General features: G+C 44.2%; 1 protein-coding gene across 1 annotated transcript in view; it reads right to left on the bottom strand.

Moving 5' to 3' along the window:
• The window catches only part of KCNH1 (potassium voltage-gated channel subfamily H member 1), a 312945-nt gene extending 287870 nt beyond the window's left edge, over positions 1-25075 (bottom strand). The window contains exons 1-3 of the mRNA XM_078851976.1: positions 24902-25075; positions 8647-8770; positions 8297-8403 (exon numbers count right to left, since the gene is read on the bottom strand). Of these exons, the coding sequence (XP_078708102.1) occupies positions 8297-8403; positions 8647-8770; positions 24902-24980 (310 nt within the window). The 5' untranslated portion in view covers positions 24981-25075. The remainder of the gene's footprint in view (positions 1-8296; positions 8404-8646; positions 8771-24901) is intronic.
• Between the last annotated feature and the right edge of the window lie 1827 nt (positions 25076-26902).

Raw genomic sequence — 26902 nt, 5'->3', positions numbered from 1 at the left:
CTTTACATGGTAAGATGAAGAAAAACAAATTTCAGCTCCCTAAAGGTGAAGTCTCTGGACACAGAGGTTACTCGAGCGTGCTAGAATCCTGAAGGGTAACTAAAGAACAGAACTTGGCTTGGAACATGCTCCACTACTGCAACTGCTAGTCCAGTGGGGGCCCCACGCAGGGATATTTTGCGGGGGGGTTGCCCCACACACAACCCATATTAATCATTAATAGGGAGGTCCCCCCTTGAGCTGCTCAGTGCCCTAAGCAATTGTTTAGTCTGCTTATGCCTATTGCCAGCTCTGAGCACTACAGCAATTTGATACGATTTATGTTACATGAAGTTCCGGTGTGCTGTAGGGGACTGGAAGACGGGTAAATCCCAAGATTTCCCTTGCTTTTGCTTCAGATAAAAGAAACGAGGGAAGTTATCGGAAAGTGGCTCCACAGTGACTACATTAGAGAAATTGTTTGATGGTAGCTCATTCTTGCAAACACATTATCCAGGTAAAGTTGCTGTTGGGGACACTGGGCATGGCCACTAGGTAACTCGAGGGGATGGAAGACCATGAGTGTCGAGGAAGCCCCCTCGCACTAGGCCCAAGTGTCCTTGGCCCCCCATGGATACTTAGGGCAGCTTGCTATTGGATAAGTATGCTGAAGAAAGGATGTATAAAAGCCTGTGTAACTTCCTGCTCTGTGTCCAGGATTTGAGATTCTATTCTCCCTGTACCTTCTTTGAAGCTTCTAATAAACTTTTCTGCTTCTCCACCCCCTTGTGATTATTGGGTGATGCATACCGGGCAACGAACCCCTGCTGTTGCTTGCCTCTGGCACTGGGTGCCGGCAACATTGCCATGGTCAATGGGGACTTGGTTTATCAGTTTTATGAGTCCTAGCCTGTGACAGAAGGCTGGGAACCAAAAGCTGAGCCAGCACTCCGGTCACTTAAACACCAATTAATTTCCCCCAGGGTGGACCTGGCAGGGCCAAATTAATGGATTAGAAGGGCTGGTGGAGGACTACCAAGAGAAATGGCCTGTTAGCACAGGAAGTATAAGGCAGCACAGGAAGGTGGGGAGAGAGAGGCAGGAAGGAGAGATCTCTGGGTAGAGAGATCTCTTCCCTCTCCTCCTCGGCGGAGAACTGAGGAGAGACTGAAACTAAATAACATGGTGTATGGATTGGTAAGGTAGGGGAATAGCAAGTGTAAACAAAACACCCCAGCACAGTTTAATAACTGAAGGCCTCAGAGTCTGTGTAGACAGATCAGACAGGAGCAGGATGTCACCTGGTGACATAGCCATATTAGTTTGACCTTCCTGAGATGAACTGAAGTTAGGCGTATGCAGTGATGAGCTGCCAAAATCTTAACAACGGGTTCCTTCCTCACCCCACGAGGAGGTCATTGCCGACTCCTGCCCCATCCAACCCCCTGCGTTCCTTGACGCCCCCCGCCCCCGGACCCCTGCCCCATCCACCCCCCTCCCCTGTCCCCTGACTGCCTCCAGAACCAAGCAGGAGGATCTCGTGGGCCACCATAGTGGGTGCCCACCCCACCCCTATGAGCCAGAGGGACCTGCCAGGGGGTGAGGTGGGGAGTCCCAGAGGTGCTTACCTGGGGCAGCTCCCAGGAAGCATCTGGCAGGTCCGTCTGGCTCCTAGGGGCGGGGAGCGTAACTAGGGGGGGAGCGGCTGCTCCCCCACTGATCACTTCAAAAGTGACCCCTTAGGCACCAACTCCAGGGGTGCTCCAGGGCTGGAGCACCCACGGGGAAAATTTGGTGGGTGCAGAGAACCCACCGGCAGCTCCCCGCCCTGCGCCCAGCCCCAGCTCACCTCACGTCTACTCCGCCTCTGAATGCACCGCTCCGCTCTGGTTCTCCGCCCCCCTCCCCTGGCTTCCTGCGAATCAGCTGTTTGGCGGGAAGCCTGGGAGGGCTGAGAAGCAGGTGGCGGCTTCCTGCTCAGGCCGAGGGTGGCGGAGGTGAGCTGGGGCGGGGAGCGGTTCCCCCGCGCACCTCCCCGGGTTACCTGCTGCAGCGTGGGTGGCCCTCCTCGCACCCCCCCTGGCCCCAGCTCACCTCCGCCTCCCTGGGCCTGAGCAGGAAGCCACCGCCTGCTTCTCAGCCTGCCTCAGCTTCCCGCGCAAACAGCTGCTTCGCAGGAAGCCTGGGGGTCGGAGAAGCAGAGCGGGGCGGTGCGTTCAGGGGAGGGGGAGGAGGAGGAGGTGGAGGTGGAGTGGAGGTGAGCTGGGGCTGGGGGTAGGGCAGGGAGCTGCCAGTGGGTGCTCTGCACCCACCAAATTTTCCCCTTGGGTGCTCCAGGGCTGGAGCACCCATGGAGTCGGCGCCTAAGGCGCCACTTTTGGCCGGTTAAATTTAGAAGCCCTTTTAGAACCGGGTTGTCCCTCGCAGAACAACCGGTTCTAAAAGGGCTTCTAAATTTAACAACCGGTTCTAGCGAACCGGTGCAAACTGGCTCCAGCTCACCACTGGGCGTATGTATTTTACAGGGAATGAAAGGGAGTGGGTTTGTGATATAACAAGACATTGGGTTAGAATCACAGCTAGATAATCCTCAGCTATGCCAATTTATAGCAGCTGAGAATGTGACCCACTGTGACTCGTCCTTCACTTTCTCCACCCTCTGCTCCCACACAATGGTTTGGACCAGTTCATAAATCACTACGTGGTCTATGCTGCAAACACTACAGGCCTACTGCACCTTGCTACCTATGGTTCTGCTTAAGTCTGCTGGGCACAATTCACCTGGTGCGGAGGGGGAGCACAAGCCCTATCCCTGTTTCAGTGATTTTAACCCTGTAGAAATTGGAGGGGCGGGGGGATTTCACCCTATAGAAAGCACTGTACTTATTTATATGCATGAGCAGAGTGTGGCCCCAAGTCATTCTTTTTGGGCTTCCATACCATTCTGTGTACTACCTGAGTGCCTTCTTGTGTATTGAGAGATGTACAATGGAAAAAATAATTTCATTAAACTTAATAAGCAGATAGCAATACTGGTGAAATTCACTCTACCCACATACAGCCAGGCATCAGGTTGTACACAAGTGAAAAGCACAGGATCCAGGGAGGTGAAATCCAGCCTCCCAACACAATAGCCACTACTTCAGCATATGTGCTGGAATATCAGTCACAGCTCCTCTGAACCACTTGGGAGAATACCAGGGCTGCCTAATCACAGAGCTTGTCGCCCATCCCTTGGCCTACCCCTTTGTGGGCCTAGCCAGAGCTGAGACAGACACCGCTTTAGGAGGAGACTCCCCTCTATAGCTGCAGCCCATCCCACCTTTCACAATGCTTCAGTGTGGTCTGTAAGCGGTACAAAGGTCCTTGCTCAGACCTGCACACCGGGAGAACATCTGTATCTGCTTATGGAGGTGAGTGATTACAGTAAAATCCCTTCCTAGGCCAAAAAACAGCACCCTCCGTATGCAGCTGAAGAAAAGCTATGTAATCTGAAGGTTTCTGTTAGCAGGAGGGAATCTTCCTCATTAAACTCCGGTAAAACTACTAAGCAGTATATTTTGCCTCTCAGGCTGGTGTGTTTAATCCTATAACTCTTATGTCTTTGCTCCTAAAAGTTTAGGCTAGTCTTCACCACTACAGCAATCTTCCTTTGAGGCCGCACCACCACATACTGGATAGTATCCATTTACTATACAAAAATGCCTTTCTAGCTGTTCAAATCTGGACAAAAACTTAGGCAAGTAAAGTACAGTCTTACAAAACCTAATACATAGTTGTTTCTGCTGCAAGGGAAGCAATGGAATAAAAGACAAACCTGCCCCTGCATTGTTCATAACCCAAATCCTAGAGCGTTCTATTAAGGTGTGGGAACCAGGAAATGAAACAGACGAGAAGTTACAAGTGGAATTTACTCATCCATTTTCATCTTCACACTGAGAGAAACGTAAAAAGCAAAACATACACTTCAAAGAGTGAAGAGTAAATTAACACTCAAATGGCTTTAAAAGTCGAATCTAATGGTATTATTGAGAACAGAGTATATTGGGCCAGATTCTCAGCTGCTGTAAATCTGCACAGCTCCCTTGACTTCAATGCAGCTGCAATCATTGCTTTAATTTTCCTTAAACATTCAGAACATTGACACCACTGCAAATCCAGCTTTAATAAAATAATGGCATTAAACTGTTCGAGCTTTTTCCTGAAGTTACTGTAAGCCTGTGTGTTGGCTCTGGGAGATCTAGGTTTACAAATTACCTTCAGGGGGCCAACTTCTCCCCTCAAATCCACCAGTGCCCCTCCACTGGGTTTCACCAGCATAACTATGAGGAAAATGTGGTCTCTTTACGCCCAAAATTTTAACTGCTTGCACTTCATCTGTAGACTTTCTGCAGTTACTGTTCTATAAAGCAATATCTTAAATAACCTGAATATGTTTCCACATATATATGCTGTACAATTAAGACCCCACCATACAGTGCTATGAAATCCTCTCCAAACCTTAAAGTTCAGTGAAGAGTAGTACTCCTGCATACTTATTTAGAGAAAAAGTACCAATACATGCTAACATGAAGGCAGGATACAGACTCACTGTCTTTAGGATACATCATAAAATGCTAGCGGCTAAGTCATAATTGTGACCCAGTGTAGGCTCACAGCCATTCTGTACTAGCGCAGTGATTGTATGAACTTGCCTACAATGACCACGGTTTTTTTGTTTTTTTTTTTAATGCTGCTAAGTAAATATTGACATCGAGTCACTGCTTTTGAGATTGTGGTGTCAGCAGTCTATGCCAACCCTGGTTAAATTATTAAATGACTTCCATCTATTGACTATACACCTTCTCCTGCTTCCATTTAAAAATCAATGGTTTAGGATCAGGACATACATCTCCCAAAACTGGAGTGTGAGCAGAGATGGGATTACCATTCGTAAAGCTATCATGTATGAAATGCATGTCAATATGCTGATTTGTCCCCAGTACCCACGTATGATACATCTGAAAATTTTGCTTTGTATTCCTTGTTTCCAGCTGGTAAATTACATTTTAAAAGAGCTAAGAATACATTAATTAAATGCAGAGGTAGTCTACACTTTTCAAACAAAATTGTTTAATGGTCTTTTTTCTAAAACAAATTTTCATTTTTTCAAAATATTCTGTTTATTCAGTAACAAAAATAGAACTATTTAATTTTTCTGCCCCCCCTCTCCCCCACCATTTCAGTGGCTAGGAGGGGAAAAGCCAACAAAAAGAGCAAAAAACAGGTTAAAAAAAAAGGTAGAAAACAGGAGGAACAAAATTAAAAAAAAGATGTGTTCAAAGCCAAAACTTTGTTGTGAAAAGTTTCAGAGGAAAAACTGTCCTTTTCAAAACCTGCTGAATGAAAGTTAATTTGAAAGTTTCCACATTTTTCATGCAATAGTCACCATTGTTTGATCAGCTCTACTTCAATATTTATCCAATATTAATTTTCCAAATACGCAACTGCTGTATTTACACAGGCCTATTATGTGATCACAAATGGAGGCTCAGGGTGCAGGGGAGAAAGGGTTGTGGTCTATGAAATAATGAAGTGGGGCGAGGGGAAGGTTAGCCAAAAGACAATCTCTCTTTTAAGAGGCAGTCCATGTTATGAAAATATTTGAGAACCTCTGCTTTATATGTTACATCTTGGTTCTAGTGATGTACAGGTTCTCTCTCAAGGTCTGTCTCACAGTAGACAGGTATCTCTAATATGACTAATGAGGTTGAAAAATGTACAGCTTTGTAATCAGGGGTCTGTGTTACACACTGAAAAGCAATAGGAAACAAGATCTATTGGCCTCTAAGAAGTGGGATCCTTCATTAAGTTACGCCAGTGTGCGGTCATTTACCTAGATCTTCACTAGAGTTAAATACCAGATTTAACTGCTGCCTCTTCCATGCACCTCCCTTCTCCAATGGCCTGAAAGTCCTTCAATGCAGCAGACCCACCACAGTGCCACTTTTTTGACCTGGCAGGTGGTGAAGAGTCTGCACAGGGGAATGTGCTCCTCTCCTTATGGCTGTGTGCATGGGAGGGCTGGAGACAGGGAAGTGCTCGGTGCATCCCCCACAATGTGACTGCTTTAAACCTGCAGGGGGGGACAGCAAGAGTCCCCAGATGTGACTATAGCCCATACGCTGCAGCACTGACAGAAGAGTGGCTACATAGCTACTCAGTGCCGAGTCACTGGTTAATTGAAAGACGCCTCCTTCCTTCAGCCCCTCTTGGATACCCTGACAACTGCTCGTTTACTTGGCTTTGCATGCATGGAGGGGAGCTGTACTCCCTGTGGCTGCTAACTATTTTCAGCCTAGCAAGACTAGGAGGGAGGGATAGCTCAGTGGTTTGAGCATTGGTCTGCTAAACCCAGGGTTGTGAGTTCAATCCTTGAGGGGGCCATTTAGGGACCTGGGGCAAAAATTGGAGATTGGCCCTGCTTGGGGGTTGGACTAGATGACCTCCTGAGGTCCCTTCCAACCCTGATATTCTATGATTCTAAGACACAGGTAAACACTGGAGTCAGATGACACTGAGGAATGAAAGAATCACAAATGCTCAGTATTATTCAGCTGGTGCACATGGCTTTTCTACTGATTGGTATTAGCAAGGCTGTGCTCCAGGAAAGCACCCCAAGCCATGGTGCACTCTCAGACAGAACAGTGCCTCAGACTGCACGGTAACAGGCAGCATAACCAGAGGCTGGAGAGATTGGAAAGAAAAATAAGGTGGTTTGAGGATTATTTTGAAATGACGACAAAGGCCAATGAAGTGACATCAGCAGCCTTATAGGACTGATTAGATTCTTTTAGAAAACAAAGGATTGAGTGCACCCACAGATTGGCACTGGCATACAAAGCCCTTATTACGAGGGCCCTACCAAATTCACAGCCATGAAAAACATGTCTCGGACCGTGAAGTCTGGTCTCCCCCCATGAAATCTGGTCTTTTGTGTGCTTTTACCCTACCCTACACAGATTTAATGGGGGAGACCAGTGTTTCTCAAATTGGGGGTTCTGACCCAAAAGGGGATTGTGGGGGGACACATGGTTATTTTAGGGGGGTTGCAGAAGTAAGCATGCCATCCTTACTTCTGCGCTGCTACAGGTGGCGGCTTTGCCTTCAGAGCTGGGCTCCTAGCCAGCAGCTGCTCTCTGGCCACCCATCCCAGAAGTAAGGGTAGCAGTACTGCAAAATCACACACACACACACACACACACACACACACACACTAACCTTGTGACTGTGACCATTCCCCCCCCCCCCCCCAACTCCTTTTTGGGTCAGGACCCCTGTAATTACGACACCATGAAATTTCAGATTTAAATAGCTGAAATCATGACATTTACGATTTTAAAAATCCTATGACCATGAAATTGACCAAAATGGACTGTGAATTTGGTAGGGCCCTACTTATTACCTTTCAGTGGCCTATGTGAAGTGATTGATTCTCTCAGATGGCTACCCCACAGCTGGCCCTAATTGGCAGTTTCAGCAGAGAGACCAAGGACCAACTCTGCAGGGAGACTGGATTACCCTTCTCCATTGAGCTGGTTCCTGTAGGTCAAGGCTGAAGTGCATTGGCGAGACAAAGTAGGGAAGGTTACATTACTTACAGAACAAGTACAATACAGGCTGGTGCAAAGAGGTGATCTCCTCCCCATTAAATGAGACAATCAGCAGAGGTTCTTGCCTGGGAGCCCCCTGGATTTAAATGGGAAGCAGCTGCTAGCAGGGTTCTCTGTCAGGGATCTTTCCCAAGGGACAGATTCCCTCATTGATCTGACAGAGCCCAAATTTGTTAAACACCTGGGCTAGCTACAAAGCTAATCTTTTTAATTGGATATTTGGGACAGAGTTGGGTTGGTGGATTGCAAGTTGGAACCTCCGTAGGTTTGTATTTAGAGAGGTCAGGTTGGTTGGGTGGGTTTTGTTGTCATTATGGGATAGTCCATGTAGTATTATTTATTGAATTCTAATGTTGACATGCTGAAGTATTGTTCTGGAAGCTGAAGTAGTTGTAATATAAGTGTGAGCAAGTGAAGGCCTCAATCCTGCAATGTGATGCATGTGGGCAGACCCCTAAGCTCTTGCCTTGGCTGGGACTCTGTACAGGTAAAAGGGTTTGCCCTTATGGATCAGACTGCGGAATCAGGTATTAACATTAAATTTAATAAGACTGCAGTCTTCCAGGCTAGCAAACTGGCAGCTTTCACCAATATTAAAAACCACACAACCACCACCACCACTCCCCCGCCCTCCACTTTACCTAAAACACAAAAAAACAACTTACTGTTCTTTTTGTACATCAAGATTTCAAAGGAATTCATTTCGTAGTTCTCAAAAGTTTGCCGCACCTTGTCAATTGTGTCTTTGTCTGTCAGCTCCCCATACATAAAACTGCAAACAAACCAAGGAATTCAAGTAAGATATTGGAGAGACGTACAAAGCCATTTACTTATGGCGTGAAAGAGACAAAAATTGCCCTTGTTTGATGGTGTCCTATTATTTCACCTGCAAAGCATAACTGACAGATGCATCCTAGGGAAATTAAAGAGAAAAATGGAACAAACAGACTTTTTTCTCAGGGGACAACACAACACTACAAGTTATTTAATAGAAAGTAAATCTGCACTCAAATACCTGCAGGTGCTGCTTTTTTGCATAACTTCTGCTCTGTGATATCCTGATAGCTTGCAAAATCCATCATTGCTGTATACAATGGGCCAATCCACTATCTGGGCATTACCCAAGACAAAATTAGTATCTGTTTGAAAGAACACATTGGTTAGACAGTTAGATAGCTCTGTGGCTGCATTCCTATATATATTTATTTGTTTGGGGCCCAATCCCACTCACTTTACTCACATAGTATTCCTACTGACGTCAACAGGATTATTTGCAGATTAAATTCACTTTACTTGCATAAAGCCTGAGTGATTGGACTTTATGCAGGTAAAATATAGGGTATGGGGAGGTGAATCCCATCCCCAATCCAGGGCTAATATGGGATTACAGCACTGCTCCTCTTTCCCCTCTGTCCTCCCCTCTCCCCCGCCATTCACCAATCCAGCTCCACCCACTGGATAAGTGACCAAGACCTCTGTGCAACAGTTGTCTGGCATGTGCTCTGAATTTGGATTCAGTGGCCCCTCCTATTGCCTTCACCCTTTGCTGTTGTCGATTCTGACCTATCTGGGACTGATGCAAACACCTTTTTCCATGGCATACAGGGCCCAGAGCCCCACTAGCAGATTGAACATGGTGCTTAAGAGCAGGGCCAGATTTACATTTTTGCACCTGTAGGCACAGAATCTTCAGCGCCCCCACCTGCAGATGACCTTCGTGTTGCACCCAGTTTTAGAGAGGTAAGGTTCCCCTAGAATGCTGGGACCCCCAGGCATATGCCTACTGTGCCTAACTGGAAATCCGACCCCGTTTAAGGTCCTTTTGCGGGACATCCATGCCATGGTGAATTTTACTCAGCAGGAATATAGTGAGCAGAATTCACGCTTCAATGCTTACTACTGCTTTTGTAGAATTAATGTATCATTCAAACAATTAGCACATTGACTATTGTACATACAGCCAGATTCTCCACTGCCTTGGACCTTGCTCAGCCAGCTGCATCTGCACAAAGTGAGATAAAAAACACTACGCTCCACTCACTCATGCAGAGGAATCTAATTTGCTCTCATTTTAGCACTGACTTCTCGCAGGTATCAATGATGACACAAGGAGCCAGGCAGGGAAGAATCAGGCCCATCACCATTATGCAGGGTGGCTAGACATCCAAGTGAAATTAAACAAAGAACAAAAAGGGTTATCTAGGTCTCCATATTTGTATTTAAAGCACACTCTGTATTTATGGCAGTCATCAATGATTCCTGAAAGTAAAAGACTAAAGACAATTTAACTATTAATTGCGGGTGGGATTTTTTTCCTTTTCAAAATTTTGTAGCAAGCTTAAAATGGGTTTAAATAAAAAAAAAAAAAAAAGAAGTTCTTTATCCACTTACTTTCATTGCCCAATCCTACTTGCAATAGAAGTATCTGTATACACACTTTAGAGTGAAATATATTGGTAATAGATCTGCAGGACATCTTAACTTCTTTGTTTCTCACAACCATTTTAAATACCATGGCTTTTCTTAGGCAAAGCACCTTGTTCCAGAAGCACTACATGTGCGTTACCCCTCACTATGATTCACTAAAATAGTTATTTCTTCTTATTGTTTTTGCCTGAATCAAGTACTTTTGAGATTTTTTTTCGACTACGAACACTGCACTGTATCTTGTCTGGATACATTTTTTAAAAATCCATCAGGAAACAAAAAGCAGCAGTGAAATATGCAAATATGAACTTCAGGTCACATTCTGTCCCAGCATCAATGATTTTGATGACTTTACCCATTCATTTTAGTTTGACTATCATCTCCTCTTCCCAAAAAGGAAATTCTACTCCCGGAGCTGTGTACAGGAGCGTCTATTAATTTATAGGGTGGCTCTCCCCAGGCATCTGAGCATAGAACTTGGCTCCAGATAACAAGTTCTATAACTAGAGACCTGAATTTATCTATATCTATCTTAGGTACTTCTATGGCCCCCCAATACTATCATAGCTGAGTGCTTCACAGTCACAACATGCGTTTTACAGATGAGGAGCTAAGTGACTTGCCCAAGGTCACAGAGATGGAAGAGGGAACTGAACCCAGATCTACCAAGTCCCAGCTCAGCACCACAACCACTGAATGATCCTTCCTTTCCTTATCCAGCTCTATTGCCCCACTCCATTAGTGCTCACAAGGTGAGAAATCCATCTGTTGGTGAAGAGCCCACACAAAGCCTGCACACCACAGAAACCCCAGAGTACCCCATAGTGAGGATGTGGACCATGCTGCCATGCAATGACATCCTTGGAACCCCATGTGCACCAAGAAGTTCAGCTGTGCACTGGCTGTAGATATGGGGGTGCAGAAGGAGAGCTGGAAGCAGGATCCACATAGGCAAATATCCAGGAGCCCTGTGTGTAGCCAGTGGCCAGAAAGCATGACACAGGTAGCAGAGGGGGAGAGCTACACCCCAGCATCCTGCCCACTGGGTTGGGAAAGGGGATTCCATCCCACCAAACCCTGCTTGTTTCTTCAGTCCGTGGGCTGGGGGATTTCACCTTCATAGAAGAGAATGGAGCATCACAGAAAAATATGAACTTCTCTGCTTTCTACTGTACAGCCCTCCTCTCCGCATCCCACCTGCCACAAAGCAGGTTTGCGGCCATTTGAGGCCCTCTCCTGCTGGCATTCCATGTGTGTAACCCAGCAGGCATCTCAGTTGTTGGGGGTCTTGCCTTTGCTGAGCCCTGCAGGATATGGCACAAAATAGGGAATCCTACATATCACCTACCCTGCACAGTTCCTTCTTATCATTAGCTGCCCCCCCAGGCAGAAGGGATATTAGCTGAGCACAGCCCCAGTGCTACAGTCAGTGCTCAATTGCACTGATTTGACTTTATGTTTCTGACAGGTCTCTGACAAGACACGGCTGGTAATCAGTTAAGCAGTCACTCCCTCACACAGGAAGATATCAAACATCTACTGAGACAAGTCTTGCCTTCCCGGCTGCAGGTGCACCCACCCTGGAGGCAGTGGCATAGCTGCGGAGCTGCCATACGACAGGAAGGAGGGATTCTCTCGTAGACCCCAGGCAAGAGGTTACAGCCACTTAGGGACTTCCCAGAGGGCATGGGAGGCCAGGAAAAGAATAGGCAAGAGGAAGGACATGATTAGACCAAAAAAAAAAAAAACAGAGGGTCTGTAAAAATACTCACAGGAGCTGTTGAAGCCCTAAGGCTACAGTAGTGGCCCAGGGCAGCTCTTTGTGAGGCTTCCTTCCCCACCACCCTAGGAGATCTCCCAGACTGGTTACTTGGGCTGCTTCCAGAGACAAGATTAACCCATTATATGGATTTGGGGCACCATTTCCAAACCTGACTAGACAGCCGAGGACACGTATTATGCACAAAGTCCTAGCCTGGATGCATCACAATGTTTGTGAAATGGAGCTCTCAAATCCCAAGAGGACGGGGCCCCAGTTCTCCAGTCTGGTTGAGGAGCACTCAGCAGGAGTCCAGACCTGACAGCAAAGGTGCCCCCAAGTCACCCTTCCCTGTCCCCTCTCCCAGTCCCGGGGCTGGCTGGGCACCAATCCAATCCACAGCGCAGACTAGAGTGGATAATTTCTGCCAACTCCCCCCAGGAACCATTATTGCAGCTGGACGAAGTGGTGTCCCAGCCATACCTTTTTTAAGAGGTCATACTCTCTATGCCAATGACCAGGAGGGGAGGAAACATAGGAATCGTTATGCCCAGTGGGGACGAAGAAGAATCCTCCACTGGCTACTTAAGCTGTGTTTAGCGCTGTTCTGCACTGAGGAAGTGGTGCAAAATATATTGGTGAATCAGGCCCAAGATGTTACCACAATGTTAATTTGGCCACATAGCATTCCCTACACATCGCTCCTGTGGCGGAGAGGGGCTGTGCAGGAGCAGCAGCTGGCTGGGCAAGAATGCCCCTGGCACAGCACAGGCTCTAAAACCCCTAACACTGCCCCCTTGTGAATCCCAAAAGAGGTGGAGCTGGGAGGACTCTGGAGATTCTGGGTTGAGCTACAAGCCATAGGCAGTCTGGAACATCCTGAATCCATAGGGCACAAAGCTCTTGGAGATGCAACACAAGATCAGACCCAATCTCCTCCTGCTTCGGCAACTGAGCTTATAAATTCTTCTACCCAACGAGATGCACAGCTATTCATGCAAGCAGATCCACAGAAGTCATCCCATGAAGATCTGTGGCATCTTGAAGTCAGTAGGACTGTTTGCATGATTAAGAACTGCTTGGGTGAGTAAGTTATGTAGGATTGGGATTTAAGAGCCCACTTTGTGGTCACACTCCTATGTATGGAGTACATCGCACCACCTCCCCTTGTTATGCCCCAAGTTACTGTGATAACACTTCATAGGTCTTCAGTAGAGTTTGAACCCAGCATAGGCCTTTACATTTCAGGTAAAAGAGTAACCCTCTTAGTTGATATCTGTAGCAGTCTCTTATCCTATCTGCAGACATAGCACACTTAGCTAGTGTTACATTAGTTACCTGGGCACTGAACTGCATAGATGGCATGTTACAACCAATAGCAGAGTGCAACATGGTTTGGGATGTTATGGAGGCCAAAAGCATAACTAGGTTCAAAGAAGAGTTAGATAAGTTCATGGAGGATAGGTCCATCAATGGCTATTAGCCAAGATGGTCATGGATATAACCCCATGCTTTAGGTGTCTGTAAACCTCAGACAGCCAGAGCTAAGAGTGGATGACAAGGAATGGATCACTCAATAAATTGACCTGTTCTGTTAATTTCTTCTGAAGCATCTGACACCAGCCAAATGTCAGAAGACAGGATACTGGGCTAGACAGACAACTGGTCTGACCCAGTGTGGCTGTTCTTATGTTTTCATGTCACTGAAATAGGCGTACAAAATGCTACCCCTTCCCTTGCTGAAATTAACAAGGGGTCCTGTGGAAAAAATAGTATGTAACAATTATATAATTAATTACACCAAAAAGCATAAACGTAAGGGGAGTAAGTTTAGGTTTGCCAGGCAACCTTAGTTCTGGTATTTCCAAATTTGTGGAGCACTTGACTTTGCAACCTGAAGATTTTTTTTTAATATAGTATTTTGGTTTTCATTTTTGATAGCAAATGTAGTGCTCCCTTGTAAATACATCTCTCTCAAAACCTCTATAATCAGAGAGTTTACACTCACAGTTTGCATTAGTGATTCCCACTGAGCAATTATTTACTCGATCATTTTAATTCAGGTTTATCCCTAAATTGTGCAGACTTTTGCTCTCAATGGTGTAAAGCAGAAGTAACTATCAAGGTCAATGGTATTACACCGATATATCCCCAAGGTGAGATCAGCATAAGGCCCAACATCTAGACAACTTTGTAAGGAAATACATTCTTGGAATTCTTTTTAAAACATGAATAACTATTTCTTTGGGCACAAGTGGCTTAGAGCCTAAACTTAGAGCCTAAATGCAGAGTAGGTGGACACACCCACTAATCACAAAATTGATGGCAGAATAAGAAGTGCAGTATGAGGCCCTCAAGACAATATTAATCTGTTCAAATGCAAACAGCAACTTATACTGCTAGATAGGTATTGAGGTAGCCGAGTAAAGCCAATGGGATAACATGCTGCTCTCATATCAATGGAGTTGCACAGATGCATATTTTGGCTCAGTATCTATTGAGCTGATTTCTTGGACAGGGATGGGTTGATATTTAAACATCACCACATTATGTGACCTCATTTGCCATGTTAAAATGAATCCTCTTTGCTGAGAAATGACATCTGTGGCCATTGTAATGTAAGTCCTCAATATTCTGCCTCTATAGTACATAGTTTTGAACTGTAGAGCCAGGCTATATCTGAAAATAAACACCTAAATATATACATACAAAATGGCCATATTAAGGTTCACATAATAAAACACACACTTTACTGAGACAAAAGGGGTTTTAAAGACTCTACAATTGCTAGGGCATGAGCAAAGCTTCAGTGCAGTACACACATTTCAATGCTGCATTCTAAGCCTACTATTTGCACATAGAGCATGGTACACAGACAGACTGAAAAGAATTGCAGAAGATGCATTTCATCATACTTACCACAAAAAACAAAGGCAACGCTAACTAAAACAACAACTTCAAGTGACTCAGTTTGAACAATTGCACAAAAATGAAAGCTACTTTCAGCCAGCAGTTCGTACAGAGATTAATAGTTCCATGCCAACATTTGTTATTTTACATTGCTATAGTAAATATTTCACAACAGACCTCTACCACCAGAAGAGTTTCAATGGCAAACAGTGATACATTCCACCAACAGTGATAACCCTCGCTCTTTTGATGATTACATATCTTTAGAAAGATAGTCAAATATCAAATTAAATCTAAAAAATACTTTTTTAAAAGAAACACTTTTGCAAACCATTTTCCCTCTTTGTAAATTAACAGCAATTGGTACAGAACAATGGAGAAGTAATGGCTGAAATGGACAGAATGCATGGAAGCTGTCATGTGTATATTGTACATAGCATCATTCTGTACCTGTCTGTCTATGAGATAATGTCCAGACTGAAAGTTAAAAAAAAGAAAGCATGTTAAAGCAAATGTGGCATCTAGAATGAAGTAACTTTCCAAAATTAAAGTTATCAGTCAATAAAATTAATATTAAAACTTCACCCTGTACAAATCTGTAAAAACCATATAATGTACTATTTTTTTTTAAAAAAAGAACAAAGATAATAATGTTTAACAATTAGACTTCATTTAATTGTTTGTTTTTCCCTTTCTGGTCTTAAAAAGAAACCCAGTGAAGAGCCTGTTTTGGGGTACATTAGTTATATAGATCTTCTGGCAGTTTAAAATAAACCACTTGATTTATTGATATTTTAAGCCATCAAGAGTTTTAAAAGCATTTGACCAGACCTAATTTTATGCAAAGTCTTAAGGGTATGCATTACAAAAATGCATTAACAGTTCTCTAGCAAACAGGTTTCATTAAGATTTGTTTTATGATCTTGTTCTAGGATTTAATACAGATTGATTGATTGAGTGATGAGTTGAATTACTACCATGGAACTTTTGGGGGTGTACAGAACATTAATTTTAAAATGCATATCTATCATCCTTATAATCTATTCTTTTTTTCTTACTAGATCGGGTCATACATTTCCAAACACTAAAAATTAGAAGCTCTTAGCTTAGTAATAACTAGCAAAGAAAAATTTCAGTATTCAAATTGGGCAAAATATTGGGATAACATTAGCTTACTAGAGAAGTAAAAAAGTTATGTTGCAAACTCCAGGTCTGTGCTGCTCCCAGTGAAGTTAATAAAAGAGTTTTGCCATTGACTTTAAAAAGGAGCAAGACCAAGCAAGAACAAAAAAAATTGTTTCTTCACATTGGCCCTAATTCAGCAAGGTATATGAACATGTTCATACTTTTAAGCAGCTGAATAGTCCCGGTGAAGCCCGGGAGGGATTACTCATATTCTTAAATACTTTGATGAATCAGAGCCACTAGGCCCAACCTAAAGACCATACCTAAGCAAAAACTCCCATTGGATGTAAACTTGCCCACACAGTCTTGCACGATTGGGTACTTACGGAATGTCAGCTTTATGCATTTACATTTAATAAATGAGTAGAAAGTTATTTCATGTATCAGATGCCTACTTTGTTTAGGTGAAATTCACTTTGCCTTATGCAAGTGAAGTGACAGGGACTGGAGGGAGGTAAAATTCACTTTCTAGCCAACACCACTCCACAGATGCTACTACAATTTATGAGGTGAAATAGCAGCCTTCTCTGCAATTTCTTCCGGGCGTTAGGCCCTGGCAGCCACATAATTGACAACTCCACTGTCCCCAGTGCCCCCTCTGCATCGGCCTATGTGGGATTAGCATAGAGACCTCTGAAACCAGTGGAGTTATCGCACCTTGAACCAGTACAAAGGAGTGGAAAAACAAATGGTCTGCTACTCTAGCTTTCCCATTAGTCCCTCTAGAGGCTTTAACTGGTGTAGACATTCTTCCACCGACACTCCACAGCAAAGTCAATACCCCCTGCCACTAGCAACACCTGCTTAAAGGTTAACTTTGTTCATTCCAGCAATTTGTGTATCAGAGATACTCACTGACATGCATGGCAATATGCAGCCGAACCTCAGTCAGTCATGCTGGAATAAGAAAAGGAGTACTTGTGGCACCTTAGAGACTAACCAATTTATTTGAGCATGAGCTTTCGTGAGCTACAGCTCACTTCATCGGATGCATACTGTGGAAACTGCAGAAGACATTATATACACAGAGACCATGAAACAATACCTCCTCCCATCCCACTCTCCTGCTGGTAATAGCTTATCTAAAGTGATCATTCTCTTTACAATGTGTATGATAATCAAGTTGGGCCATTTCCAGCACAAATCCAGGTTTTCTCACTCTCCGCCCCCCCCCCCCCCCCCACAAACTCACTCGCCTGCTGGTAATAGCTTATCCAAAGTGACCACTCTCCTTACAATGTGTATGATAATCAAGGTGGGCCATTTCCAGCACAAATCCAGGTTTTGTGCTGGAAATGGCCCACCTTGATTATCATGCACATTGTAGGGAGAGTGGTCACTTTGGATAAGCTATTACCAGCAGGTGAGTGAGTTTGTGGGGGGGGGGGGGGGGCGGAGAGTGAGAAAACCTGGATTTGTGCTGGAAATGGCCCAACTTGATTATCATACACATTGTAAAGAGAATGATCACTTTAGATAAGCTATTACCAGCAGGAGAGTGGGATGGGAGGAGGTATTGTTTCATGGTCTCTGTGTATATAATGTCTTCTGCAGTTTCCACAGTATGCATCCGATGAAGTGAGCTGTAGCTCACGAAAGCTTATGCTCAAATAAATTGGTTAGTCTCTAAGGTGCCACAAGTACTCCTTTTCTTTTTGCAAATACAGACTAACACTGTATTCTGTGTTACTCTGAAACCTGTCATGCTGGAATGAAATTCACAAGCAGCACAAGGCATAGGCACCCATTTACGTTCTCAAAAAACAGCTTAAATGGCACAAAGCCTATGTGCCAGCCCACTGCACAGAGTGAATTTCACCTACTAATGGTTGGGAGACATTGCAGAATTTGAAGATTATCGAAATTTGTGAATTAGCAGACACAGATACATGATAAAAAAGAAAACAAATACAATGGACCCCAACATATACTCTGTTCAATTATTTTGAAAACCACAGTTTAGTTTAATGTATGAAAACACTTATAAATAGTCATTTATTTGAATTACAGTGCACTTAGTAGCCCCAGTCATGAACCAGTCATGACCCCCTTGTGCCAGGCATTGTACAAACAGTAAAGAACAGTCACTGCCCCAAAGATCTTACCATCTACGTAAATATTTCATAGTATAGGAAGTTATTTGCATAACTTGTAAAAGTAAGTCTTAGTAAAGGGATATCAAAATGCAGCACTCTGCTGCTAAAGCCACACTGTCAGGTTAAGATCTTTTTTCATGTTTCCTATGATAACAACAACAATTTAGGTTATTAAAATGCAAAAAAACTTTAGAAATTCAATTAATTTATTCCACTCTTTATGCTGTTTGCTGTTACATTTCTCTCAGATTGAGCAGAACATAGCCTGGCCAGTTTCATTTTTTATCTTGCTAGTTAGTTTCTCTTACAAGCCTCACGTATGGCACAATGTTGCAAGGTCTGTTTGCAGACAGTAAAATGGAATGCTTGTTTGATTTTTTTAAACTACTTCCATTAGAATTAACAATACAATCATGGAAACAATTCTGTCATTCAGGATTTGCAAGAGGCTTTTTTTTATTTAAAAAAAAAAATCTAAATTTAGGACCAAATTTCATTGGACACTGTCTTAGTAAATCTTTGCTGAGAAGAGGTGTCAAACCATTTCTGAGTGGGGCGGTTGAGAGATTTGTCTGATTCACAATGTGAGAATCAGCTCTGAACCCTTCAAGAGGAATCCACATTGGTTACTAGAGACAACAGGATTCTACTCACCATATCCCTTAGCAGGATGTGTCTTGATGATGTTCTTCAGTACCAAGGGAAAAGGCCTATTCTATTAAATATGGCATAATCAACAGGGCTGATATTCCCTCCCAGAGTACAACCCACAAGGGAAGTCTCTGTGAGGCTCCTCTCATGGAGATCCCTCTATACTTTTCCTTCAAGGGATACAGGATTTGCCCCTGAACCTGATCAGTCCCCAGTGATCAAAGCAGATCTCAGGGGATCCACAGAAACGGTCAACTTCACAGGCATCCTGTGCTTCCAAACCCTCTCATCCAGGTTCTCTTATTATTCAGCTCCATTAAAGCAGTGCTACCAGGGGCTCCCCCTGGCCTGGCCATGGGAAGTGGGCACCACAGAAGAGATATTAGAGCCCTAGGCTATATTATTTTTTTCCAGGGAATTTTCCTGAAGGGTACAAAGTGCTTCTCCCAGGCCCCACCTCTGCCCTCCCCCACCCAGACTCTACCCCCTTCCTCCATGCGAAACCTAAACCTGCAGAGCATCCTCTCTGAGGTCCAGAGGAGGATGGGAAGGGAGAAATAATGCCACAGGAGTGACTGAACTAAACCATCAGCACAGGACTGGGGAAATCCACAAGTGAAGGGTCTCCTGCATCTGTGGATCTAAGAGAGACTATCCAGGGTTATGCTATTTTCTCCTGATTTGGTGCACTGTAGCTCAAAAAAGGTCTGTGCAGACCAAAAACTTCTCAGTGTCTCATCCTCTCTACTAATTAATTGTACTAACAACTTAACCCAGATTAATGTTATCAGACCACATAGAAGATTTAACAGTCTGTTTGTGGGGGAAAAATTACCTTGTGCATGAATTTAAGTCCTTTTAAAATATGCTTTGATATGAATACCTCAGTACTAAAAAATACACAAAACAACCTTATTGGAAAGACACTTAACTGATTTTTACCAAAGTTTACCCTTTTGAAGCCTATATTGGCATTCCTAGCTCACCCAAACCTCCTAGTGACATCAATGGAAAAGCTGGGTGTGGGGAAATTGTAGGACTGGGCCCAGATCCTCAGATCCAGTGAGCAAGGACAGATGCCCCCTAAGCCACCTTTCACCTACCCAGCAGTCCCAGAACTGGGGGGAATAGAAAGAGCCTTCTGTGTGTCTTAGAGCAGCCCAGGCACTGCTCTGAGTTACTCCCATTAGAGTGGCCCCCCTCTCAGCACCCCATGACCTGGTCATTATTTGTATTCCAGTAGTACCTCAAGACCCCAAACAAAACCAAAGCTAGATTGTGCTAGGCCCCAGTTTGAGGCAGCTTTGGCTCAAAGGGGACTTAGGCAGAACCAAGAGTCTGGACCTTGATGTATAAAATTTTGACACATCCTTTTCAAACAAGAAAGATAAGATTCATCTATGTTATTGCCTAAACATTATCTTATACAATAATTGTTTATTTTGTTCTATAAGCATTTGAAGCAAAATTGTTATACAAAAGAAAACACATGACTATTTGGTGGACCTCTCTTATTTACTGTATTATTTAGCACCATATTATTGTACATTGAGAAGTCTATAAGTAGTTGGTAAAAGATTTATATATGGGTAGATTCATGGGTATTGGAGCAGAATTTTTGTACTCAGGTAGGTATGCCAGTGTCTTTCAGCATATAAATAGATTGACCTTGAGCTAAAACTAATTATAACATATTAGAAATATGGCATTATCAATCTTTGTTTGCATAATACAAGTAGCTCAAAGGTTTGAAGCCACACTGGTCTTAACGTTGTATGATCTGAAATCTGGAATAGATGTCTTTTTTAATATTTGTTTAGCTATGTTATCGTCTGGACAAAGCTCTGGTTTGGTGATATATTTCCTTACTTTTATTGTTAATATTCAGAAGTGTCTGCACTCTATTAAAATTCAATAGTCATTAGACAATAGGGCTTGATTCTGCAGCCTTTACAACTCCCTCTGATCTCGATGAGAATTTTGCCTGAGGAAGGATTGCAAAACTCAGGCCTATAATTCTGTAAACTTAAAGGATTTTTTCCCTCTAGATTATTGATAAAGCATTAAAATATCATTTTATAAAAATGAGCTGCCTGTAACATACTGCACCATTTGAATGGAGTGTATTGGCTGCAGACCAAGATGATAGCTGTGATACTGTTATAGCATGTTGTATACCACAGGGATATTGTGTTACCGCAGGAAAAACATGAATATGACATTAGCAATATCCATCAGCAGCCTAGTGATTTCTTCCGTACTGAACTATTTTACAGCATAGGCAATTTTCCGCCCACAGGGTGTTCTGGCCTTTTTACCTTTTTCACTTCTTCAGAACCAACCAGAACAAACCCTTTTTGTTCACCAAGCCTGACTAAGTCCCATGCACAACATTTATTTTTCTAACTATACCTGGGTAGTTCAGAAACACTGTTTTAAAATATTAAGCATAAGACAAGCTGTTTACCAGCAGAATTGTAAACAACATATGTGTGGGGTGGTGCATGCCTACGCCATCCCTGGAGCAGCTCAGGGAAGGGATTCCTCTTTGCTCCAGTAGTTTACTGTAGCTTTTTAAATGTTAATTCCCCCTTCACTCTGGCTGGCATGTAGGGGAAGGGAGCAATGGGTCTTTATCTCCCTGCTTTTCTCAGCCCACTCCTACGCAGGGCTGGGGAGACAGAACTGACCTTACAAACCCGCTCTTTCCTGCACCTGGGGTGGCAACTCAGGCAAGCCACATTTGCGGGTGGGGTCGGGGAGGTGCTTAAACTCCCTTATCCCAAATCACTGCACATGGGTATGACAATCTTCCTCCTGAAGACAAGCTATAGACATGAGCAAAACACTATGCCAGAATGAAAAGACCTGAAAAATCATGCACAATAAACTTAAAACCACCAGTTCTTTCAAGCACACATATTCTCTTTATGAGCTATACTTGGCAATGGAGACATGTCCGCTTTCAAGCTTCACATCTCATATCAAATGCTGTTCATAGTATTACATTTTAAACTAATGGTGAAATGGCATAATTAGTTGTGTGTTTTGATTATTGCTCCCAATAAATGGTTGCAGATAATTGCTTTATTACTGTTATCTAGTCTCATTTAGGTAGCTAGCTTCTCTGTGTCTCTAAAAAGAGAGAGTACAAATGTGGTCCTCAATTAATTTGTGTCTCTGATATAAACAGAGTGGTTTCTATTCTACGCCCCCTTCACAGCAAGGTCCATATGCATCACACCAATTAGTCATAGAACTGACATTAATGCTAAGTCCCTCACATTTCAGTGGGAGAACAGACTCCCAAGAGCATGCATTTGTGTATGTTTATCTACTCAATATTTGGAGGCAGCGTGTAACCTGCTCTGAGCTGCCAGCTAAGTACTAACTTGATAAAACTCCCGACATTTCAATGGCGAATCCCATCATTTTATATTTATTTCTCATCAGTCAGATTGTGACCCAGCCAAATGTGACTGAGTAGGTGAATAAAGGGGGACCAAAACCTTAATTTTTATGTGGCCACTTTAGCTTCCCCTGCCTCACAGCTTGGGTACAGGAGGCATAGCGAAGACTACAGCCCAGTATTCTCCTTCCAAGCAGGTGGGCCAGGAGAAGGGACAGAGGAAGAGGAAATGGGAGGAGCCTTGACTCCCCTATGCCTCCCGTAAACTGACCAGCAGAGCTGAGCAAGCACAAAGTGGAGAAAGGACTTCACTCAATTACACCCTCTTAAGAGCAAGGGAAGGGACTGTAACTTGAGTCACAATTCCTCCTTAGTGTGGTACAGCTGTGTGCCATCCCCTCCTACAAGGTTGAGCCTAGAGGTTCAGTCTAGTATTATTTTAGCCCTCATGAACTAATGCACATCTGAGAGCAGGGGCCTGCTCTTTTTATTAGTCTGTGAAGCAACTTGCTCACCCACAGCGCCATATAAATTATAATGTCAAGGTAACTTTTGACACTGCTTCAGATGATTGTGGGGGTGTAGGGATGGAAAACTGATCAAATGTTCAGGTTGATGACTCATCAGTTCTGCTGAATAAAGTGAGAAGTTGACTTTTCTCATGATGAAATGATTCAAAGACTCAAGACAGTCTCTAGAAAAAATTTTAAGTAACTGAAATTGGAAGATTAGAGGTTCTATTTCACCACAGCCAGCCAGGAGATTTTATTTTTAAATAATGGGATTTTCAATAAGAATGGATAGTATTTTTTTGTTCTAAGAATACAGTAATCAAACATTTCTCTAGGAAGAGAGTGGGAGAAGGCAACCTATTTAGAGTGTCACAATTACGTGTGAAGATGCATTAGTAGTACCCAGATTGTCTGCACTCCCGGACTTTCTAAAATGCTGTTGCTTCAATAAGAGCCTCCAGTTGTTTTTTTTTAAAAAAAAAAAATTGAAAATCGTTCCTTGGAGTAATTTGAGTTTCCAGCCCAAGATCAAATGAGGAATTGCCCTTCTTCACTTTATCATCATGTAGCTGATTATTTTTAAATAATGTAATTCAATAATTGTGTTTTCTTGATGTGGGGGCCTGATTCTACACTCTAACTTATCCAAGTCCTTAAATTGCTTAGTATCCTCAGTGAAGTGAACGGGAGTTAAAAATTGGTAGAACTTAGGCCAAGATTCCTGCAAACATATATGTTCTTCATTTTAAGTATTATGCATAATGTTTGCATGATTGAGGCCTTTTAAGGAAACAGCCTTTTAGCAAACTCCAGATCACATTAATACATATTCACACACAGTTGTGCAATTCTAGACATTTCCCCTTGCAACAATATACTGATTACTGTATTCTTGAAAAAATTATCCATCCTTAGGCTCACAAAATTTCAAATACCATTTTCTTTACTTAAAAAAGAAACTTAATTTCAACTCCGCGAGATAGACCTCCCTTATCTTCCAAGATGACTTGGGGGTTTTTCCTTTTTTTCCTAGAGACCATCTTGAATTTCGAAATCATTTAGTCATTAAAAAGCAATTTCTTAGACCAAAAGAATCTCCCTGACAGTCAACTGACTTCTTACATACCCTGTATTTCCTTGAAGTCTGTGGGATCCTTTGGGTGAGTGTAAACTACTTGAATTAGTGAATTCCACAGGATCCGGCCCATAGTATGGCTGATGGTTTTGACATTTGGCTATAGAAGAACTACAACATTTTCAGTATTCAATTTAAACCATATACAGGCTAACACCTATTCACTCCTTACTGTTACAGAAGTGACAGGCAGCTATTTAGATCTAATAGACAAATGTCCTGAATGGCTGATATACGAGGTTATCCTGCATACACTGCTGTGTATAAGGAGAATGCCTAAGAAATATACCACCTCCTTAGACACCCAGACCCAGGATAGGCTTTTTGCTGTGCCCTTAATTTAAACCGACCCACAGATCGTATCTGTGATTACAGCAGCACCCGAACCCTCACCCTGCCTGCCACCGCAGCTGAGAGATAGAAGAGAATTAAGTCAACAGCAGAGAGATCTCCTGGCAAGCAAATTAAAACTAAGGCGATCGCCAACTACCAAACAACCGTCGCAGGCTCTGCCAAGACAGGCACATTGGGTCGCCTAGCCCCGAAGCAGCACGTCCCAGTGGAAAGGAAGGACGCAGCCCCTGAGCAAGGAGGAGGGCACCACCAGTGATGTGGGAGAGGCCTGAGGAGGGGGCCGGGTGCAGTCCCAGCTGCGAGGAGCGGGCGATGAGTCTGAGCCTGAGCATGGCGGGGTCTTCACTGGGGCAGCATCCAGGCGGCTCTAGAGCGTGCCCGAGCCTCTCTCCCGCAAACCCGTCTCCCTCTCCCATCTCTACAGCAGACACCTGAGCCCCGCAGAGCAGCGTCCCGGGGTGCTTTACGCCAGATCACGGGGGTTTCGTGCAACCCAAGAGCCTGGACTTCCTTCCCCACCTCCCCCCTTCGGAGGGTCCGATCAGACTCTCCTCTCTACTTTCTGCGGGACTTTGAAAAGGCATCGCCGGCGGGATCGCGCCACCAAGGGCGGGGGCATAGACCGCTTCATTCAATCCCCTCCGAGCCGTGATGGTTCAAAGCCAGTTGGGCAGCAGCCCCCGGCCGGAGACCGGCTGCAGGAAGGACTTCCTGGGTTTTCTTTGCCACTGCCCCCCCCCCTGCGAGCCCCAAGCTCAGCAGCATTTCTGGCCGCCCCGGAGCATCTCCTGTTACTGGGCGTGCTGCTGGTGAATGCTAATCCTCCCCTTACCATTAGATCTCCGCACAATGTTCTCCAGAAAGGTGTTCTGGGGAGCCACCAGCCCTCTCCTTCCCCCAGCCATAGTCATGTCTTCCGGAGTCCAGCGCGGAGGCTTGGATCAGGGCTGCGCGAAGCTCAGCGCTCCCACTCCACGCAGCTCAGCGCTCCCACTCCACGCTCTTCCCGCTCTGAGCGCCTCATGCTCTCCGCTGGGACCCCGCCGGCTCTGCAGCACCAGCTTCTCCAGCCACCCACCCTCCCACTGCATCCCTGCCGCTGCTTCGGCCGCCGCCTGGACCGGTCCGGCAGCGCCCTCTGCTGGGCACAATCTCAGCCATTCCCAGCCACGGTCCTGGTGCTGAGGCTGCGGGAGCGCGAGGAAGCTGGAGGAGACAGGCAACGCCTGTACTGCAGCACCCTCACCTGGGCACAAAGCAATATGGCGCGACTGGACCGACTTCCCTTCCGCAAAAGAGCCAGCATAAAGGGAAGGGAAATCCTAACGACACACTACTAGTGTGGAAATGTAACCTGCACAGCTGGGGGTCAGCTTTGTAAGACCAGCGCCAAGGTCCAAGCTTAGGGTAAAAGTCATGGGAAACCCCCAAACATATCAACTTCAGCTGAATTTGCTTTGAATTATAGAGATTGTCAAGGTTCCTCCCCCACTCTGAACTCTAGGGTACAGATGTGGGGACCTGCATGAAAAACCTCCTAAGCTTATCTTTACCAGCTTAGGTCAAAACTTCCCCAAGGTACAAAATATTCCCCCCGTTGTCCTTGGACTGGCCGCTACCACCACCAAACTAATACTGGTTACTGGGGAAGAGCTGTTTGGACATGTCTTTCCCCCCAAAATACTTCCCAAAACCTTGCACCCCACTTCCTGGACAAGGTTTGGTAAAAAGCCTCACCAATTTGCATAGGTGACCACAGACCCAAACCCTTGGATCTGAGAACAATGAAAAAGCATTCAGTTTCTTACAAGAAGACTTTCAATAAAAATAGAAGTAAATAGAAATAAAGAAATCTCCCCTGTAAAATCAGGATGGTAGATATCTTACAGGGTAATTAGATTCAAAAACATAGAGAACCCCTCTAGGCAAAACCTTAAGTTACAAAAAAGATACACAGACAGAAATAGTTATTCTATTCAGCACAATTCTTTTCTCAGCCATTTAAAGAAATCATAATCTAACACATACCTAGCTAGATTACTTACTAAAAGTTCTAAGACTCCATTCCTGGTCTATCCCCGGCAGAAAACAGCATATAGACAGACACACAGACCCTTTGTTTATCTCCCTCCTCCCAGCTTTTGAAAGTATCTTGTCTCCTCATTGGTCATTTTGGTCAGGTGCCAGCGAGGTTACCTTTAGCTTCTTAACCCTTTACAGGTGAGAGGAGCTTTCCCCTGGCCAGGAGGGATTTCAAAGGGGTTTACCCTTCCCTTTATATTTATGACAGAGATCCTTCAAACCTGTCAGGCAAAGCCTAGGGCAGGAATCTAGCCAGCCAAGATAGAGGGCTGGAGTCACCCTCACAACCTTGTAAATTAGGAAATAGCACCACTGGTTTTACAGTGTTGTAATCCCAATGTAAGGGGAAACTGGGGAAATAAACCCAGGGCTTCAGAGAGTTCTAATAAGAGCTGACTACTACACCAAATAATGTCTGGGTAATCATCTCTGCTGCTCCCTAAGAACTATCCCCCAAAACTTTCACTTAAGAGATAAATAATAAATACACCCTTTACCAGGCACACTGAGAACCTCAGATGGAAAATACTAATGAAATGCAAAGTATTATGTCAAAGTGCTTTAAGAACATTAAGCCTCACAACACCCCTCTGAGGGAATTAAGAGTTACTGCCCCTGTTTTACAGATGGAGAAACTAAGGTCTAGAAGTTAAGGACTCTGATTCTAGGGTGGGTGCCCAATTGAGATATCATGGGCTGATTTTCAGAATAGTAATCACAAGGCCAGATGATCCTCGGCTGAACTCAGTAA

Source organism: Lepidochelys kempii, chromosome 3, assembly GCF_965140285.1.
Source record: "Lepidochelys kempii isolate rLepKem1 chromosome 3, rLepKem1.hap1, whole genome shotgun sequence".
In the NCBI taxonomy this organism is placed as follows: Eukaryota; Metazoa; Chordata; order Testudines; family Cheloniidae; genus Lepidochelys; species Lepidochelys kempii.
Note: the sequence above shows the minus strand (reverse complement) of the source record. Positions and strands in the feature narration are given on the sequence as shown.